This window comes from Abramis brama, assembly GCF_963993115.1.
Source record: "Abramis brama genome assembly, chromosome: 18".
Taxonomy (NCBI): domain Eukaryota; kingdom Metazoa; phylum Chordata; class Actinopteri; order Cypriniformes; family Leuciscidae; genus Abramis; species Abramis brama.
In genome coordinates this window covers 29,737,581-29,757,839 of record NC_139980.1, presented here as the reverse complement: position 1 = coordinate 29,757,839, position 20,259 = coordinate 29,737,581, and the positions used below count along the sequence as shown (strand labels likewise).

General features: G+C 37.3%; 2 protein-coding genes across 2 annotated transcripts; both read left to right on the top strand.

Annotated features, from left to right (window-relative positions):
* Positions 1-1,166: 1,166 nt before the first annotated feature.
* On the top strand, positions 1,167-8,732 carry LOC311068697 (DBH-like monooxygenase protein 2 homolog). Its single transcript, XM_084091304.1, has 13 exons — positions 1,167-1,528; positions 2,072-2,218; positions 2,668-2,820; positions 3,328-3,411; positions 3,498-3,650; positions 3,888-3,990; positions 4,405-4,571; positions 4,660-4,748; positions 4,878-4,974; positions 5,061-5,120; positions 5,944-6,074; positions 6,163-6,271; positions 6,370-8,732. The coding sequence occupies exons 1-13, from the start codon at positions 1,262-1,264 to the stop codon at positions 6,508-6,510; spliced, it is 1,701 nt and encodes a 566-aa protein (XP_083947430.1). The 5' UTR covers positions 1,167-1,261; the 3' UTR covers positions 6,511-8,732.
* Positions 8,733-10,228: 1,496 nt separating this feature from the next.
* On the top strand, positions 10,229-19,574 carry LOC311068831 (DBH-like monooxygenase protein 2 homolog). Its single transcript, XM_084091560.1, has 13 exons — positions 10,229-10,575; positions 11,108-11,254; positions 12,385-12,537; positions 13,577-13,660; positions 13,748-13,903; positions 15,910-16,012; positions 16,107-16,273; positions 16,362-16,450; positions 17,385-17,481; positions 18,292-18,351; positions 18,467-18,597; positions 18,691-18,799; positions 18,885-19,574. Exons 1-13 carry the CDS (start codon positions 10,309-10,311, stop codon positions 19,023-19,025), a joined length of 1,704 nt encoding a protein of 567 aa, XP_083947686.1. The 5' UTR covers positions 10,229-10,308; the 3' UTR covers positions 19,026-19,574.
* Positions 19,575-20,259: the final 685 nt, after the last annotated feature.

Sequence of the window (20,259 nt, the reverse complement as noted above, 5' to 3'; positions counted from 1 at the left end):
TGTTTCTTTAGAAATAAACAATGGACAAATGGAGTCTTTAAACGCCTCAGAAGTTATTTGCAGTCAAAGTGACTCCAAAATGAATGGGAGTCAATGGAATGCTAACAGCAGGTGATGGCTTGCTAGCCAATGGCTGCCCCCATGGAAGGTACGCTTTCCGGGTGCTGGTCCGTTAAGTCCGTGAGACCGTAGGGTGTCCCATTTTCATTTTAGGCCTCAGAAGGCTCGCGAGTGCCCCCTATGCGGTCGATATGCGCCCTCGATGCGCACTTTTGCCGAGCCGCAGACTTCTCCCCAACAGTCAAAGTGGCATTACGTCACGAAAGTGCGGACTCGTAGGAAGACCACAAGTGCTTAGGGTGCCATTTGGGACAGGACCTATATGGCTCTGGTGTAAAGGATCGGTCCTCTTCTGAATGGTGCGGGGAGCAGCAGCTCATTTGCATTTAAAGAGACGTGCACAAAAACGGAGCATTTTTGCTCACACCCAAAAAGGACAAGCTATAATAAATGAACTGGGAGGTATTTTGAGCTGAAATTTCACAGACACATTGAAAATTGGGGACACAATAGATTTATATTACATCTTGTGAAAAGGGGCATGTAATATGTCACATTTAAAGTGACAGCAACCTTATATTTCTGCTGCTGTCTGTTTTTAATGTTAATCAAACAACAAAAGACAAAAAATTATTCACTGCTCTTGACTGAATGACTTTTGTAAATTTAATAAGGATTAATTCATGTTAAATTTATATAGTGAAGACTATCCAGTGTTTTACATTTGATTAGTTTATTCAATGTCTCTACCTGAAAACTACTGTTACTTGTCTTTAATAAAGTTTCAAATTTATATTAGTTAAGCTAGTAGTTTTAGCTTTGGCTTTGAAATTGGAATAGAGAAAATTGGATTATTCACAGTCACCGGCCATTGGCAGGTGTGCCAAAAAGTTATTTTTAGGCCCTTTATACATATTTACATTTACAATTCAAATATATCACATGAATCACATTTGAGCTTTTTTTTGGTGTTCATCTCAACATTTCTTTCTAATAATATTCATGCTCAGTGTTTTACAATAATAAAGTAGCATCAGGTGATGTGGAACCTGATTCAGCAGAGTGAGAGGAGGAGGACTTTGACTCAGGTGAGGCGGGGGTTTACAGACCGCTTACAAAGAGTGCTGTTGAAGTGCACTACTGAGCAGTTTCATGTACACTGTCTTCTCAAACATCTTACACAAAGACTTGAAAAGGTAACATGGGCCCATTATCTCTTGTCCTGCTCTTTCTTTCAGCCCAGTGGTCCTGCGCTCAGGAAGACCCTCTTCTGCCTTTCTCTGAACACCTGGACCCCGAGCACAATGTGCGGCTGAAGTGGGGCTTTGATGAGATCCAGGGCACCATCTTGTTCGAGCTCACTGTCAACACCAGCGGCTGGGTCGGGTTTGGCTTCAGCCCTAAAGGAGGAATGACTGGAGCCGATATCGTCATTGGAGGAGTTGGACTGAAAGGCAGTTACTTCACGGTAAAGTAAAAAATGACTGACACTCATAACTGTCAAAGTCACTTACAGTAGATACTTTTATATTCTTGATTCTGATTCATATATGTATTTCAAATTTAGTTAAGAGTATCTCTTAGATGACTGATGATAACTGTCAATAACTCACTTCAAGTGGAGTTACAAGCTCTTCTTTATATTCTTGATTCTGATTCATACTGAGTGATATGTAATTAATATGTAGTTCATTAAATATAAGATTTTATATTATGAACTTAGTTAGTTTTCTCAGTGGCTGTAAGCTGGGATATTTTTTAAGTTATTTTATAAGTGTGACAAAGTCAAAGACAAGACAAAGTCTACTTTTGTATTAGACGAATAAGTTGAATTATATTTGTTTCCAAACTAGATGTTCTAAATAGATGTAAATGTTGATAAATTAACCTGATATTATTGAAAGTCAATCTATTAAATTAGTTTGAACTGGATTGGGAACTGTACATCTATAAACATAAAGACAAACACCTGTTGCATACGTACATACATCTATGTTTTCTTGTTGTTCAGGACCGTCATTCTGGGGGGAATTCAATACCTGTGGTTGACCAGCAACAGAACTACAAACTCCTGTCTCTAACCGAGTCTGATGGGAAAACTGTCATGAAGTTTCAGAGATCTATTGAGTCCTGTGATGAGAATGATTTACCCATCACTGTGAGCATAAACATTGAATGTGTTTCTTCCCCCTATACCACTACAAAGGAAGAGTAGTTTAACAACACCATGTAACCCTCATCTTTCTTCTGTGTAATATGTATTCTGCAGTTTCATCCAGAAAACAATGATGGTGAAACTATGGCATTGTTGACAAAACAAAACCAGCAATGTAATGGAATCCGCATGTCCTCAGGGATCAGGCCAGGGTGTTTCTGAGAACGCCTTCAACTAGCTTTCAGTTGTCCTTCTAAAAACCCTCCTTAACTCAGAAACCTTACATTTCTATATCAAACAAATAGCTGTTATCAGTGGCCATATGCACACAGCAAATTTTTGTGAGTGACAACCACATTTAGGTGCATTGTGTAGGTGGCCAAAGAGCTTCTTACTTTCCATTTAGAAATCACATTAAAAGTTTATTTTTATTTTTATTATTGCATGATCAGAATCTTCCCATGAAGCTGATCTATGCGTACGGACAGAGTGATGATATTGCGTACCATAATAACCGAAGGGGAATGAAGGAGGTGAACCTGTTGAAGTACATGCCTCGTGTCACTCCTCCAAACAGCAAGTATTTCGACATGACTATGGTCAATGTAAGAGATTTTTACTTTTTCTTTATGCCTGAAATTTCATGAGTAACATGTGACACTCATTGTAATTTCATAATAAAAAATTATGCCAATAATTTAGATCAAAAAGAAGAAAGTACTGGTTGTTTAAGTAATTTCAACTTAAATTTTACGTTAAACTGACTTAATCTTAATCCTTAAATGCATACATTTTTTTGCCAATCATATTAGGTTACATATTTGGGTCTTAGCGACCCGGATCTATAGATCTAACACAAAGCTGTATTTTCAGCAGCATTACTCCAGACTTCAGGGTCACGTGATCTTTCAAATCATATATGTTGAATAAAAGTAGGCTATTAATTTCTTCTTTTTTTAAATCATACTGACCCACAAACTTTTGAATGGTAGCCTAGGCTACTGTAAATGCATGTTGATCTCAAAACTCGGCACCAATCATGCAAGAAAAAAAAAAGTGAGTGTGAACTTTCACTTTACTTAATAGGCTGCTTACATTTAAAATCATTTCAGTTCTCTGTACCAGCCAATCAAACCTTCTATCACTGCAAGATCATGAGAGCCCCAACTTTTGATCGCAAACAACACATTTATCGTGTAAGTGAATCTATGAATTAACACACATGATCTATCCACCGATCTGTCGATCATCTTCATCTCTGACTTACTTTCCTCATGTCCAGATTGAGCCGTTCATCACAAACTTCGACCTCGTGCATCATCTGCTGTTGTACCGCTGCCCGCCGACTGTGACGGAGCCATTTGAAGTGCGTTGTTACACGGGTCGCGGGGAAGAGTGTATGGAGACCGTTGCTGTGTGGGGAGTTGGCGGAGGGGTTAGTCTCTCCTGTGATTGTGGTTTTAAAACATTTTCATGTGAGAAACAACCAAATTTAAGCAATTACTAACATAACTGATTCAGCTGGTTCACTAAAAAGTTTTTTCAATTTTTTATAAATAATATTACTTTATTATTGAAATAGCCTACTATTCATGTATTAATATGCAAAACTTGAGGTACAATTACTCACTGAAGCTCTATGTAACCTTTGAATTATATGATGTTTTTCAAGGCTTTTGAACTCCCTGAGATGGCAGGACTTCCAATTGGAGGAAATGTTGGAGATTTTTTCTACAGGCTTGAAGTGCATTACAACAACCCAAATAAAAGTTCAGGTCAGTCAGTAGTGGTTTACAATGTAAAATATCAATGTGTTGAATATTTAAAGTCAGCATGAAACGGAAGTTGCGATAGTCTTTTCTTCCCTATTGTGATTTGTGACATATCCGAGTGAAATGGCTTCTTGAATGTGAGGGGTGACTTTGTGGTTTGCTATAGAGTGCAACAGTCATGTTCCTGATGGAAAAACTCCATTTAATTTCTCCATAGGGAAATAGATTTTTTTTAACGATAACTTATAAATCTTTAAACAGGCTTTCTGTAAGCTACAAAAATACTTCCGGAACCAGCGTCGCTGAAAAAGTTAGTGGGGACTGTTGCACTATTGCTGTGATCTCATGTGTGACAGGTTGTCCCAACCTCTTTTGATTTCATGATGACAAAGTAAAACAATATTCCCCTCTACACAGGTCGAGTTGATAACTCGGGTCTGCGATTCTATTACACATCTGAACTCCGTCAGCATGATGCAGCTGTTCTGATGACAGGACTTGCCGTGGCCCCTGGGTACGCCATCCCACCCAAAGCCAAATCCTTCCTCACGTATGGCCTGTGTGACACTGCCTATATTCCAAAGGTATGTATGTATTAGCTACTCACATTCTCACAATCAAAGGCAGACTCAGCAGATGACTGGATGATCTGTTGTGTTCTGTGATCTACAGGTTCTGGAGTCGCCACATGATCTTCAGGTGTTTTCTGTGATGCTGCACACACACTTGGCTGGACGGAAGGTGCGAGTCGGACACTTCAGGTAAACATTTTTGGACTAATGACTGAATTAAAGTTCACCTGAAAATAATGTGCTTTTCTTTCTTCTGTGGTGCATAGCCTAAAGTTACTGTAATGAATTATTCTTTTTGTAAATTCTTATCCTCTTCAGAGGGGGAAAACAGATTGATCTTCTAGCCGTGGATGAAAACTACGATTTTGAAAATCAGGAAGTGACAAACATGGGCAAAACTAAGACAGTGAAGTTGGTAAGTACGAAAAGGTTTAAACTAATATATATATATTTAAATGTTTTGTCAGGAAGTGAAATAAAGCTACTTTTTTTGTCTTGCAGGGTGACAAATTGCTGGTGGAGTGCACATATAACACTGAAAACCGCGCCACACTCACATGGGTACATTTACATAGAGGCTCATATTGTCTTTTATTCAGCAGCGTGTAGTTTCAGTGTTGGGGAAAGTTAACTAATTGTGTAACTAATTATTAATTAAAAGTAACAAATTACTTTTTATGGAAAGTAATGTGTTATGTTACTTTTGTATTACTCTTTCTCAACTGGGCTGGGCTTCCTTGTTTGTATTTTAATAACAAAAAAGGTTCTATTTTTGGCAAATGTAATGGCCCTTTCACACTAAAAGTGAAATGAATAAACCTCAGGCTGAAGGAAATGCCATTCTGGATTGCAGAAGAATAGGACACTTACTTCAGCAATAAAAACAAAACAAAAACAAATGAGATGTTTATCTAAAGTCCTTTTCGCTTAGTATGGTTGAATTGGATCATCAAAGGTCAGCAGCAAAGACATTGGTTCATAAAGTGAGATTAAATACATAAAGTATATTTGTGTTATTTAACATATTTAATTATTGCAGGTTTGTGTATTATTCTGAGTATGCATTTCACCGTTTTATTTATTTTGAGGAATTCTGAATCTGTTTTTGTGCAAGTGAGATGAGTAAATGCTCACATTTAGAAATACACTAAGCATCATGTTCTCACAGCGCACACAACGCCTCTGCAATTACTCATGATTTCTCTCAAGAGGTGTCAGTCAATAAATGGGAAAATAAAGTAACCTGCATTGCTTATTTGAAAAAAGTAACTTGGATATTTTGTTGTAAATTTAAAAGTAATGCGTTTCTTTACTAGTTACTTGACAAAAGTAATCTGATTACTGGGGGGAATGTGGATGTGTAACTCTCTTTTTCTGCCCTCAGGGGGGGCTCTCGACTTCAGAAGAGATGTGTTTGTCTTTCCTCTTCTACTATCCAGCTATGAATCTGAGTAGTTGTGTGAGCTTCCCTAATTTACAGACATTAGGATCTGCAATGGGAGCAACAAATACAACGTAATCTAATTTAAAACATTGTTTTAATGAATTTAGCTCTCAATATTTGCCCTAATGATAATGTGGCTTTTATTTGATAACTTTGCAGTACCTGGGTCAATATGATGAACACGAACACTTGGAATGACACGTCTATCAATCAATACCAGCAAACACTGAAGAGAATTGATCAGCTAGTCATAGTCGTTGATTCATTTGTAAGTGTCCACACCTCTACAACATGAATGAAGCCTTTAAACATATTTCGGTTCTGACCTCAGCTGTTAACCTGACACCCTTTTCCGTGTATTTCCAGAACAACGGGTCATACAACCCAGGGATGATTCCTGATCTCAAAGTCATCCCGCCTGCACCCTGCATGAGCGGTTGTGCCATCAAAAGTCTTGCTTTGATATCGCTGCTCCTCTGTTTGGCAGTGCATTGGGCTTCTTTATGAAACGTTCATGCAAAATACTAAACATGATGTAACCTGATGTTCTTTCAGTGTATGTGATGAATATGTAAATCAATTTAACAAGCAACAACTCCTGGCTCAAAACAGGGACATACTTGACAGCAACCTAAAAACCAGAATAACAGACAATTTAGCTTTTTTACATAGATTTTTTAGCAAATTATATCAGGATGAAAATAAACTTTAAACTTTACTTCCATTGGTTTACTTTCAGTTATATTGTAAATAAAATGTAAATATATAGAATATTTCAAACCTTGAATTGTAATTAAAAACAACAAAAATGGCAATAATAATTATGATTTTTTTTTTTTTTTAAATACCCATTTATTCAGCCAATAGATCGAGTGTTTATGCCGTGGTAATGCATTTAAATGGTAGACGTGTGCTTATTGCGCCCTCTAGTGAGAAGAATAGACACTGTCAACTGCTTGCCTAAAAGGATAGTTCACCCAAAATTGAAAATTCTGTCATCATTTACTCACCCTCAAGTTGTTCCAAACCTGTATGAATTTCTTTCTTCTGCTGAACAGAAAAGAAGATATTTTGAAGAATATCGGTAACCAAACAGTTGATGGGCCCTATTGACAGATCTATGGTCCTATACTTATTTCGTCCACTTCACCAAGTGGAACACACTTCAAAATGGCGGCAGGGATTCCCCTGAGGGGAAGTGCTTAGGGAAGTTCGCAAGTGCGTGTCTAAAAGTGGACTGGAACACAGCCCTGGAGAAGCTGCGCTGGCTGAGTCCTCCGGCTATTCTAGAATCGCTCTCGCGGTACTCTGATGGCATACGTCACAGTCACGTGACATTGACGCTGTCTCAAGTGGGACAGCATTTATAACCGGCATTGCACTGCTTCAAGTCAGCTCCGATCGGTCTGCGCAGAGATGCATGAAGTCGAACAAGCCTATTCTTTCATGAATACGACTTCTCCAAGTACGGCTCACTGCAGCATGTGGTGGACATCCAACCCCGCCAACATCCAAGTGTGACGTCGAAAGCCGCACGCCCATGTCCAATACGTCACCTTCCTTGTGACTTGCTTTGTTGTACACATGTGCAAAAATTTTGCTACTTCCTCTTGGAAGAATGTAGAAGTTATCTTTCGTAACTAATCTTTTAGAATGTAGAAGTTAATGTTATCTTTCAGAACTAATCTTACGATAACTAGTACATGTTTTCTTTTTTTTGTAGTGAATGTCTAGGCTAAAATGGCACAAATTAATTCTAGGACAAAAAAAACCACTCTTTTTGCCACTCAGTGGGCGTAACAGCAGTCACTCTGGCCGACATAGATGTCATGCGCATACCGTTTATACAGATTATGACAATCAGACTTTCAGCAAGCAAACATGAAGGATGCTCGGGCCAGTTAACAGTCCAGGCTGCCCAGCGCAGCATCGTCACAAGAGTTTAAGTCTGGAGAATTGAAATATTCAAGCGCAAGAAGACATGAAAGAGAACTCAATTTGTTAATTACACGCTGTGTGAGAAGTTTAGACATCTGAAGTGCGCGCACAGAAAGTGCATCTCCGACAGCGCACAAAAACTGAATTGAGCTCTCTTTCACGTCTTCTTGCACTTGAACGGACAAATAAATTTAAAAAAAATGTGTCAACATACCTGTCTTGGTGAGTATTCTAGTAAAAATTGCAGTTTATGGCTTAAGTGAACGTAAACAGTTGAGAAAGATGTACCAGTATCAGTGTATTGGATACATGCATTAGTTTTAAAGGGGACATATCATGAAAATCTAACTTTTTCCAGGTTTCCAGGTGAGTCTTTCTCTGCAAACATGTCAAAAAATAAGCCGAACAAACCGTTTGTGATGCACTTTTAAAAGGTAAGACGTTTAAAGAATAAGATTGTATATTATCAGTACATCTGAATCAAATTAACTTGTGTATTTAAGGATACTAGTTGATTATTGCTCTCTAAATTTGTAGTTTTAGGGGGCGTTATCAGATAAAAGATAGGTTGGATTGGATAAAGTTAGTAATGCATGACAAACCACAAACAGCCTATTAATGGTTAAACCCAACCCATTCTATTAATGCAGTTTTATCCTTTGTTGTGTAATTAGAGGGAAATGCTTCTAATCAGGGGTTAAATATAACATTGGGGAGTGTGATAGTGATGGGTGGAAGTGGTAATATATCAACCAGTGAAATATCCGTTTCATTCCTTAAGTGCAATGACGAAAAAAAAAAAAAAAATCCTTATTTTAGATTGCATATTTGAGTAAGCAAAAACGCATGGGTGGAACTATCTGAGGTCTATGCGAATCATGTGACGACCAAGCATTTTGAACTTCCTCTTTAGCTGGATCCCAAATGGCACAATCCGGCCTTGTGGACCTCCTTCGAGTTCACACTTGGTGACGTCAGGAAGTGCAGACCTAGCGCTGGCCTCGAGTCCACGCCGAAGTCCGCATCGAGGACACAAAAGGCGGCGCTCACGAGCACACTTTTGAGCGCTGAAATGCCGAATGGGACAACCCTACTGACTTGTACACTTGGCGAGCACAAGCAATTTAAGGCCACGAGACCGCAAGTCCACATGAAGTGTGCCATTTGGGATCCAGCCTATCTCTATGGCCCTGTCCCAAATGGCACACTTCATATGCACCTTCGGTCTTGTGGACTTACACTGGCTGCCGCATGCGCATGTCCGTTAAGTCCGTGAGACCGTAGGGTGTCCCATTTGTCATTTTAGGCCTCAGAAGGGTGCTCGCGAGTGCCCCCTATGCGGTCGATATGCGCCCTCGATGCGCACTTTTGCCGAGCCGCAGACTTCTTCCCGACAGTCAAAGCGGCATTACGTCACTAAAGTGCGGACTCGTAGGAAGACCACGAGTGCTTAGGGTGCCATTTGGGACAGGACCTATATGGCTCTGGTGTAAAGGATCGGTCCTCTTCTGAATGGTGCGGGGAGCAGCAGCTCATTTGCATTTAAAGAGACGCGCACAAAAACGGAGCATTTTTGCTCACACCCAAAAAGGGGCAAATTTGACAAGCTATAATAAATGAACTGGGAGGTATTTTGAGCTGAAATTTCACAGACACATTGAAAATTGGGGACACAATAGATTTATATTACATCTTGTGAAAAGGGGCATATAATATGTCACATTTAAAGTGACAGCAACCTTATATTTCTGCTGCTGTCTGTTTTTAATGTTAATCAAAGAACCACAGACAAAAAAATATTCACTGCTCTTGACTGAATGACTTTTGTAAATTTAATAAGGATTAATTCATGTTAAATTTATATAGTGAAGACTATCCAGTGTTTTACATTTGATTAGTTTATTCAATGTCTCTACCTGAAAACTACTGTTACTTGTCTTTAATAAAGTTTCAAATTTATATTAGTTAAGCTAGTAGTTTTAGCTTTGGCTTTGAAATTGGAATAGAGAAAATTGGATTATTCACAGTCACCGGCCATTGGCAGGTGTGCCAAAAAGTTATTTTTAGGCCCTTTATACATATTTACATTTACAATTCAAATATATCACATGAATCACATTTGAGCTTTTTTTTGTTGTTCATCTCAACAATTCTTTCTAATAATATTCATGCTCAGTGTTTTACAATAATAGAGTAAAATCAGGTGATGTGGAACCTGATTCAGCAGAGTGAGAGGAGGAGGACTTTGACTCAGGTGAGGCGGGGGTTTACAGACCGCTTACAAAGAGTGCTGTTGAAGTGCACTACTGAGCAGTTTCATGTACACTGTCTTCTCAAACATCTTACACAAAGACTTGAAAAGGTAACATGGGCCCATTATCTCTTGTCCTGCTCTTTCTTTCAGCCCAGTGGTCCAGCGCTCAGGAAGACCCTCTTCTGCCTTTCTCTGAACACCTGGACCCCGAGCACAATGTGCGGCTGAAGTGGGGCTTTGATGAGATCCAGGGCACCATCTTGTTCGAGCTCACTGTCAACACCAGCGGCTGGGTCGGGTTTGGCTTCAGCCCTAAAGGAGGAATGACTGGAGCCGATATCGTCATTGGAGGAGTTGGACTGAAAGGCAGTTACTTCACGGTAAAGTAAAAAATGACTGACACTCATAACTGTCAAAGTCACTTACAGTAGATACTTTTATATTCTTGATTCTGATTCATATATGTATTTCAAATTTAGTTAGAGTATCTCTTAGATGACTGATGATAACTGTCAATAACTCACTTCAAGTGGAGTTACAAGCTCTTCTTTATATTCTTGATTCTGATTCATACTGAGTGATATGTAATTAGTTCATTAAATATAAGATTTTATATTATGAACTTTAGTTTTCTCAGTGGCTCTAAGCTGGGATATTTTTTAAGTTATTTTATAAGTGTGACAAAGTCAAAGACAAGACAAAGTCTACTTTTGTATTAGACGAATAAGTTGAATTATATTTGTTTCCAAACTAGATGTTCTTAATAGATGTAAATGTTGATAAATTAACCTGATATTATTGAAAGTCAATCTATTAAATTAGTTTGAACTGGATTGGGAACTGTACATCTATAAACATAAAGACAAACACCTGTTGCATACGTACATACATCTATGTTTCCCTGTTGTTCAGGACCGTCATGCTGGGGGGAATTCAATACCTGTGGTTGACCAGCAACAGAACTACAAACTCCTGTCTCTAACCGAGTCTGATGGGAAAACTGTCATGAAGTTTCAGAGATCCGTTGAGTCCTGTGATGAGAATGATTTACCCATCACTGTGAGTCCTGGAACAACATTCCCATACTACCATGTTTTGAAAGACATTAATACTTTTATTCAGCAAGGACGCATTAAATTGATCAAAAGTGACAGTAAAGACATTTATAATGTTACAAAAGATTTATATTTCAAGTAAATGCTTGGACTTTCTATTCAGAAATCAAAATGTATCACAGTTTCCATAACAATATTAAGCAGCACAGCTGTTTTCAACAATAATAAAAAATGTTTAGCATATTAGAATGATTTCTGAAGAATTATGTGACACTGAAGACTGGAGTAATTGCATCACAGGAATAAATTACATTTGAAAATATATATAAAATAGAAAACAGTTATTTTACATTGTAATCATATTTCACAATATTACTGTTTTTATTGTATTTTTGTGACAAATGCAGCCTTGGTGAGCAGAAGAGACTTCTTTCAAAAACATCAAAATATTATCATTTAAAAATGTCTACCTTTAAAAATGTGAGGATTATGGAATTTAACCTTTCAAACTACCATTTTTAGAGATTAAAATGTTTAAGTTTAAGGTTTGGGTAGTTGAACAAATATCCAGCAACAAATGATGTCCTACTTGAGTGAGCAGACAGGATAAATATACTGTTTGTTCCTGGAACTGGTCTAATGATAAACAGAACACCTATTTACTGAATTTGATATCCCATTTTCTGCTAAATCACCCCAAGGCATGTTTGCAATTTACGAAATGTGATGCGACCACAAAAAAAAAGTACTTGCAAGACAATCAGTTTCACTCTCCTCTTTTATTATGTATTACTCAGAAGTTTTACCCAGAAAACAATGTGAACGTAAGACCTACGGCATTGATAAAACCCTGAATTGTAAGATCTAAAGAGTGGTGTGGGTGTCCCCTTTCAGAGTCTTTTCACTCTCATACTGGAAATCCACACTGGGACCAGGAAGTTTCTACTGATTCTGTTTGTTTAGGGACTGTCAATTTGGCTACTTAATCTAAAGCTGCAGATGTGATGGACTGTCTGACTGAACTCAGAAACCCTGAAAGTCTCGATCCGAGAAAGAGTTTCTCATTTTTTCAGCTCAGATTTTCCAGCTGGTATCTGTGGATCAGATGTCTGTTTTGTTTTATTGCATGATCAGAATCTTCCCATGAAGCTGATCTATGCGTACGGACAGAGTGATGATGTCTCGTACCACAATAACCGAAGGGGAACGAAGGAGGTGAACCTGTTGAAGTACATGCCTCGTGTCACTCCTCCAAACAGCAAGTATTTCGACATGACTATGGTCAATGTAAGAAGTTTTTACTTTTTCTTTTGCCTTATTTATTTTGGTCAGTGTCATTAAGCAGATTTAAAAAATTTTTTTTTTTGCCATTTCGTTATTTGAGCTTTTGATAATCAAGAACTATTTTTTGTTCTTTCAAAATGCACAAAACTTTGACCTGGTGCAAATAACAAAGAGACAAGCAATATTCCAGGTTAAACTTCATATTTGTCCTACCAGGTTGTGACCACAACAAGCAACAGAATGTTTGGTGATTGGTCCAGGTGTACATTAAACATGGTTATTGAGAAAACATGATGCCATAACATTTAGACTAGACTATAGACAAGTCAAGTCACCTTTATTTTTTAGAGAGCTTTATACAATACAGATTATTTAAAAGTGATCAACAGGAAAATAAATCACTGTAAAGTACATTTCCAATTAGAAAAAAGTGTCATTGTTCGTCTGAAGTCACAAGAGTGATTTTAACAACAATGTAGGGCTAATTCACTAAAAAATAATATGTATACATTTACACATTTGGCATTCACTTTATGTGACTTAAAGGTGGCATGAACTGATAATTAAAATTTTCCTTGATCTTTTGGCAGTTATGAGTTTGTTATACTATAAAAATACCATGTAAGTTTCAAAACTCAAAACTTACTTGTTATTCCAAAAACTGCTTTTATTGAAACCATGGCCAGAAAACAGAGCGTTCAAATCAGAGGCTAAAATCAGGCTAGGAAAAATGCCTTTTATTTCTAAATTATGACAATTTTTTATGAAAAAATCATACTAACATTACAAGGGCACCACAAGAAACATTATAAAATAATAAAATAATCCAGTTCATGACCCCTTTAAGGTACATTTGATCAGATCAAGCATTCCCTGGGAATCGAACCCATGACCTTTGTCATTACTAGCGGCTGCTCTAATGTTTGATCTACAGACACTCTCTATCAGTGGTTCATTCTTAGTGAATTCCCCCATAATTCTCTTTGACTTAAAATGTCTAATGTTGGAACTTTCACTTTACATGTTGATTAAATCATTTCAGTTCTCTGTACCAGCCAATCAAACCTACTATCACTGCAAGATCATGAGAGCCCCAACTTTTGATCGCAAACAACACATTTATCGTGTAAGTGAGTCTATGAACTTAACACACATGATCTATCCACTGATCTGTCGATCATCTTCATCTCTGACTTACTTTCCTCATGTCCAGATTGAGCCGTTCATCACAAACTTCGACCTCGTGCATCATCTGCTGCTGTACCGCTGCCCGCCGACTGTGATGGAGCCATCTGAAGCGCGATGTTACACAAAATTGAGCATCAGTGAGTGTATGGAGACTATTGCAGTGTGGGGAGTTGGCGGAGGGGTCAGTATCTGTTCAGAAATCAAACATTCTCTTGGCTCATTTTCGCCTCTTGGTTATATTTTCTCATTTTTAATTTAAAAATATTAAAAAAATTTGCATATTAGTCATTTAAAATTTTTAAATGACTAATATGCAGCGGCGGGTTCACCATTTTGGTGTCCCCAAGCAAAGAAATATTGAAGAGAATTAAGTGAGACATTTAAAAAAAACATATTTATTAAAACTGCATGCCAAAAGTTGTCTACACTTTGGTACTTGCTCCCTTAAGCTTTAAGATATAAACCGTCTTGGTTTTGGATTCATCAAGAGTCTTCATTTTGTCCATTGTCTTCAATATTCAAAATGAGTCCATTTAGCTATGAGAAAATAAACCTCTTGGTTTTAGCTTGAACAATTGTCTTCTTATTTTGAAATATGGCTATCTGATATTTCGATTCTCAAAAATGTTTTAGTGATTTTATTTTGTCTTTTAAACACTTTTATAATGATCATATTAGATGATAACGGGTGAATAGTTTGCTCTTCACCGCAGAGAATCAGAGTTGTCGGATTTACAACACGCAAATTCATTCACATCCGAATGACATGAAATTAAGTGGCCAGTGAACTGGGAGAAGAATAAAAAGTAAAACTAAAAGTAAACTATTTAGTTACCTACACGATGTATTTCTGATGTCAATCATTTAGAATAATTTATTGCAGCTTCCATATATTTTACTTTAGTTTTTTTTTGTTATTTAGTTATTTTATTTTAACTAAATATTTTTTTTCTAGTATTAGGCCTACGTGTATTTAAATGAAACCTAAATTGGTGTTGTTGTTGGAAAAAACCTGCACAATTGTGAAAAATGGCAAGCACTGTCTCTTGCTCAGCGCCAAAGCACTCACGGCGATTTGGTTAGGGTTAGTTCACCCTAAAATGAAAATACCAACATTTACTACGTTCCATACAACGTTCCAAACCCATATGACTTTCGTGCATTTTCAGGACACAAATGTGAAGATTGCCTATTTGAATGAAATCTGGAAGATTTTCTGTCCCTCCATTGAAACTCTGACGCTTCAAAACGTTCATTAAGAATCATGAATCGAGTTTAATCCAGGAAGAGACATGATTGCTTTAAATGATGAGCAGATTTAATTCAGGCTTATTCACATATAAACATTGATCAGCAAACAATGCTTGCAGAATTAAAAATTTGGTTCCGGAAGCTGCTGTAACAGCAGTCAACAACTGATTTAATTGCTTGGTCAGCAGGGGGTCCCTCAAACCTGCGGGGCCTTACGCATTTGCGTGGTGGTTAATGTGAAGGATTTTTTAATTAATCATAACTAACATTTGTTTTTCTTGCAGGAACAGCATTCATATGCTTTTGAATTTTAAATGTATGAGTCCCCTTTGACGAACACTTGTGACTTTGGTTGTGTGAGTGTAAAAATAACAAATATGGGAAATGAAACTAGACAGATGACTAGGTTTGAAACCTTGTGGTTACCTAGTAACAAGAGGGCTTGTCTATGAAGAACCAATCAAGTTGTAGGGAATTTATGTAATGCATCATGTCATTTTCGCCCATTCTCCTATTCTATAAAAACTGTTGTATTTGTGTTTGCTGGTGGGATTCTCAATGGAATTTGTCTGAGATCTTCCGGCCTTGCTTCTTTTTGGGAGATTCTCTGGAGAACTGCTCTGAGATTCCCCGGCCGTGATTAAAGCATTTAAGTCTGTCTGAAGGCTGAAGTCTGTCTGTCGATTATTGCTGCACAGCAAGTCAGTTAGGGGAGCAAATTAGGGTTAGGTGACTCGGCCGACGTCGGTTGTAGACGCTCTGGAGTATAAATAAACTAAACGTTGACTGTAGACATTAGGGGATGTTGATTGTAGACGAGACTCAGGTACGCAGTTAAGGTTTAGGGAAAAATTTTACATTAACAACGCTACTGCTAATATGGAACATTTGTGGGGTCAATATATATATATATTTTTTTATATCTCTTTCTTTCAGGATTTTGAACTCCCTGAGATGGCAGGACTTCCAATTGGAGGAAATGTTGGAGATTTTTTCTACAGGCTTGAAGTGCATTACAACAACCCAAATAAAAGTGCAGGTCAGTCAGTAGTGGTTTACAATGTAAAATATCAATGTGATGAATATTTAAGGTCTTTTGACATGATTAAAACAATACTTTCTTCTGTACACAGGTCGAGTTGATAACTCAGGTCTGCGATTCTATTACACATCTGAACTCCGTCAGCATGATGCAGCTGTTTTAGGAACAGGGCTTGTAGTGGCCCCTGGGTACGCCATCCCACCCAAAGCCAAATCCTTCCTCACGTATGGCCTGTGTGACACTGCCTATATTCCAAAGGTATTTATGTATTAGCTACTCACATTCTCACAATCAAAGGCAGACTCAGCAGATGACTGGATGATCTGTTGTGTTCTGTGATCTACAGGTTCTGGAGTCGCCACATGATCTTCAGGTGTTTTCTGTGATGATGCACACACACTTGGCTGGACGGAAGGTGCGAGTCGGACACTTCAGGTAAATGTCTTCTGATCAATAACTGAATTAAAGCTCACTGGAATATCAAAATAAAAAATCATTTACTCATGTCATTCCAAACCTGTGTGCTTTTCTTTCTTCTGTGGAGGACAGGAGGAGATGTTAAGCTGAATGTTCATGCTGCTTTGTTCCATTTAATAATAATAACTTTTATTTGGGTGTTTTTTATGTTAATGACAAAAAAAAAAAAAAAAAAAAGTTAAGATAAAAAAGTTAAGTAAAAAGTTGTTTGACCTGATAAAAATAAGAGTTTTCTCATTTTTCTACTGAGGAAAAAAAAAACACATTAAAAGAATAGTTCGCCCAAAAATGAAAATTATCCTATAATTTTCTCACCTTCAAGCCATCTTAGGTGTATATGACTTTCTTCTTTCAGCAGAACACAATCGGAGAGTTATATAAAATAACTTCTCAGCTTTGTAATGGCATTGAATAATTTTTGAAGTTCAAAACAGCACATCCATCCATCATAAAAGTAATCCATACGACTCCAGTGGGTTAATAAAGGCCTTCTGAAGTGAAGCAATGGGTTTTCGTAAGAAAAAAATCCATATTTAATATTTTATAAACTATAATCACTAGCTTCCGGCAACGACCGTACGCGCGCTCATGAGAGAGTCGAGATCCGGCAGAAGGGTGACCTCTGAACCGACGAAATCCTCAGACATTTTTCTTTAAAACTACTAGTTTCTCTGATCCCTAACTTTATGATCCGTTTCATGTTATGCATGTTGTTTTCTGCCCTATCTGTACTGTCTCTTTGCCTGCTGTCGTGTTTACTTGCTATAATATAATAATGTATTGACCTTGAGTTTGCAGAAAGGCACTAAATAAAATAAACTTATTATTATTATCTTTCACTGCTCAAAATGTCTATAGGAAAAACAAAACATGTTAAGTATGTCTATTTCAGAGGAGGAAAACAGATCGATTTCTTAGCTGCGGATGAAAACTATGATTTTGAATACCAGGAAGTGACAAACTTGGGCCAAACTAAGACAGTGAAGTTGGTGAGTGTGGAATGATTTGAATTGTTGAACAACTTAAAAGGTTAGTTCACCAAAAAATGACATTTCTGTCATTAATTACTCACCCTCATGTCGTCCCAAACCCGTGAGACCTTTTCGGAACACAAATGAAGATATTTTTTATGAAATCCGAGAGCTTTCTGATCCCACATGGACGGCAACACAATTACCACTTTCAAGGCCCAGAAAGGTAGTAAAGACATTGTTCAAATATGTGAACATCATGACGCATGCGTGTGATGCTGACGCAGGAGCTGGCGTTCTGACGTAGAAATCGGAAACGCTGCACTGTGTTTATAGCGTGAACAGCGCCAGAGACTGACACGGAAGAGAAGAAATTGTTGAATATAGTGTTTTTTTGTGGTCTTTTTCCCTCCGAACAAAACGTATTCTCATCGCTTCATAACATTAAAGTTGAACCACTGAACCACTGTCTTTGCTACCTTTCTAGGCCTTGAAAGTGGTAATAACGTTTCATCAAACGCAGTTTAATCAAAAATGTGTATTAATTTGCATAATTTGTGTTCTGAAGATGAACGAAAGTCTTACGGGTTTGGAAAGACATGTCATTTTTGGGAGAACTATCCCTTTAACATGCTACTCACTTTCCAGGGATTGCTGCATCAAATATATACAATGTCATGTACAATATATTGTATATATACAATGCCATACATCATGCTTATATGTTAATCAAGCCAAAAAAGATGGTCTTGTCTGAAGGAGGTTTAGTTATTAATGCATAATTATTAGTAGTATTAAGCAAAATAAAACATCCTTTTTCTCTTTTAGGGTGACAAATTGCTGGTGGAGTGTACTTATAACACTGAAAACCGCACCACACTCACATGGGTTGGTACAACTATCTAACTTTTCTTCATGCAGCTTCACATTTCAATTGCTTCTTTACATAGAAATGTCTTTTATGTGTGTGTGTGTGTGTGTGTGTGTGTGTGTGTGTCCACAGGGGGGGCTCTCGACTTCAGAAGAGATGTGTTTGGCTTTCCTCTTCTACTATCCAGCTATGAATCTGAGCGGCTGTATGAGCTTCCCTAATGTAACCACTTTAAGATCTGCGATGGGAACACCAAGTCAAAAGTAATTCATTTGTAAACACTAATGTAATCTAAATGTGATCCATGAATGCATTTAGCCCCAATAATGACCTTGGCTTTTATTTGATAATTGTAGTGCATGGCTCAACATGATGAACAACATGACTTGGAATGACACGTCTATCAATAAATACCAAGAAACACTGAAGAAAATCGGTCAGCTTGTCATAATTGCAGATTCATTTGTAAGTGTCCACACCTCTACAACATGCATCAATCTCTCGTTTTTATAAGTTGCCGCCTAACAGTGTTGTGAATGTGTATTTCCAGAAAAACATATCACGCAACCCAGGGATGATTCCTGATCTCAAAGTCATCCCGTCTGCACCCTGCATGAGCGGTTGTGCCATCAAAAGTCTTGCTTTGATATCGCTGCTCCTCTGTTTGGCAGTGCATTGGGCTTCTTTATGAAACGTTCATGCAAAATACTAAACCTGATGTAACCTGATGTCTGTGATTAAAAGTCAATCAATCTAGATCAGGAGCTCAAGGCAGCTCCACCCTCAATAACAACCAGAGGGAAATCCTACAAAATGAATGTTTCATATCAGGGAATGTCAAAGGTGTGATTTCTAGGCCTAGAATAATCATAATTAATAAAATCTTAAAGGGTCATGGAAAATTCTATATTCAATATGAATTGTTCTAATATATCATTTTCATTGCATGTTAAATAAAAAAGCAAACACAATAAAACTACACTGACATAAAAAAAATAACATGCATTCATGCTGACATACAGATTATTATTTTTTTTTCATAAAAGTTGTCATGTTTACATTTTTTGCTGAGAATTGATTAATCCAAAATACTTTAAAAAGATAACTCAATGGCTTGGTTATACCTTTTCTAACATGTTTTCAATTTCAGAATTAAAATTCATTGTGATTTTTGTGGGGCAAAGTAGTAAATTGGGTGTAACTGTTGTGATAATTTAATAAAAAATATAATTAAAAGGCTAAAAAAAAAGGATTTTTATTTAAATGTTGTTCAATATCAATATGAGCCAACCATATGTAGCCAAGACTTTGTACTGTAGTAGCCGATCAATTTTCACTGGAGCAAAACGTGTGACAACTGACAACTAGCCCTGCATGATTCCTGACGACCTTACTGCGTTTTGAATTATGGGTGGCACTTCCGGTTTGGGGAACTTCCATTCAAAAAGGCTGAAACGAATCAAATCATAAGGTTGCCCTACAAATAAAGCTGATCCGTCAGTTTGACTGGATGAGCTGTCAATTTTCCTTCATGATATATTTTCAGACATCATGACATGTTATAACAAGAATATCTATGGCAAGAGCTCTTTTCAATCACTGCTTTCTTTTCCTCATGATAATTTTCTTTTTTCCCTTTGCAATAGGTAAAAGTATGAAAAAGGACAAGATATACTGCACATTTGTGGTCTGTTCTCCCGAATTTAATTTACGATATATTCCATTAATAATTAACTGGAATGCACGAAGAATCTCTCGTTATTCTCCTCAAATCCTCACGTCTCTTTCCAGGTTTGTTTTAAAAGGTAAATGCAATTTATAATCTGTCAAAATGACGAAAATCACTTTGAAATAGTATCACGTAATGCCGAAGTTAATGAACATTCTTGTTTAAGGAAATAATAGAGATATATTACGCGCTTTTG

Coding starts and splice junctions, on each gene's coding strand:
- LOC311068697 (XM_084091304.1), top strand. CDS start 1,262: ATGGGCCCATTATCTCTTGTCCTGCTCTTTCTTTCAGCCCAGTGGTCC. Junction 3,651..3,887: donor TGTGGGGAGTTGGCGGAGGG/GTTAGTCTCTCC, acceptor ATGTTTTTCAAG/GCTTTTGAACTCCCTGAGAT. Junction 4,572..4,659: donor ACACTGCCTATATTCCAAAG/GTATGTATGTAT, acceptor TGTGATCTACAG/GTTCTGGAGTCGCCACATGA.
- LOC311068831 (XM_084091560.1), top strand. CDS start 10,309: ATGGGCCCATTATCTCTTGTCCTGCTCTTTCTTTCAGCCCAGTGGTCC. Junction 13,661..13,747: donor GCAAACAACACATTTATCGT/GTAAGTGAGTCT, acceptor CCTCATGTCCAG/ATTGAGCCGTTCATCACAAA. Junction 16,451..17,384: donor GTGCGAGTCGGACACTTCAG/GTAAATGTCTTC, acceptor TGTCTATTTCAG/AGGAGGAAAACAGATCGATT.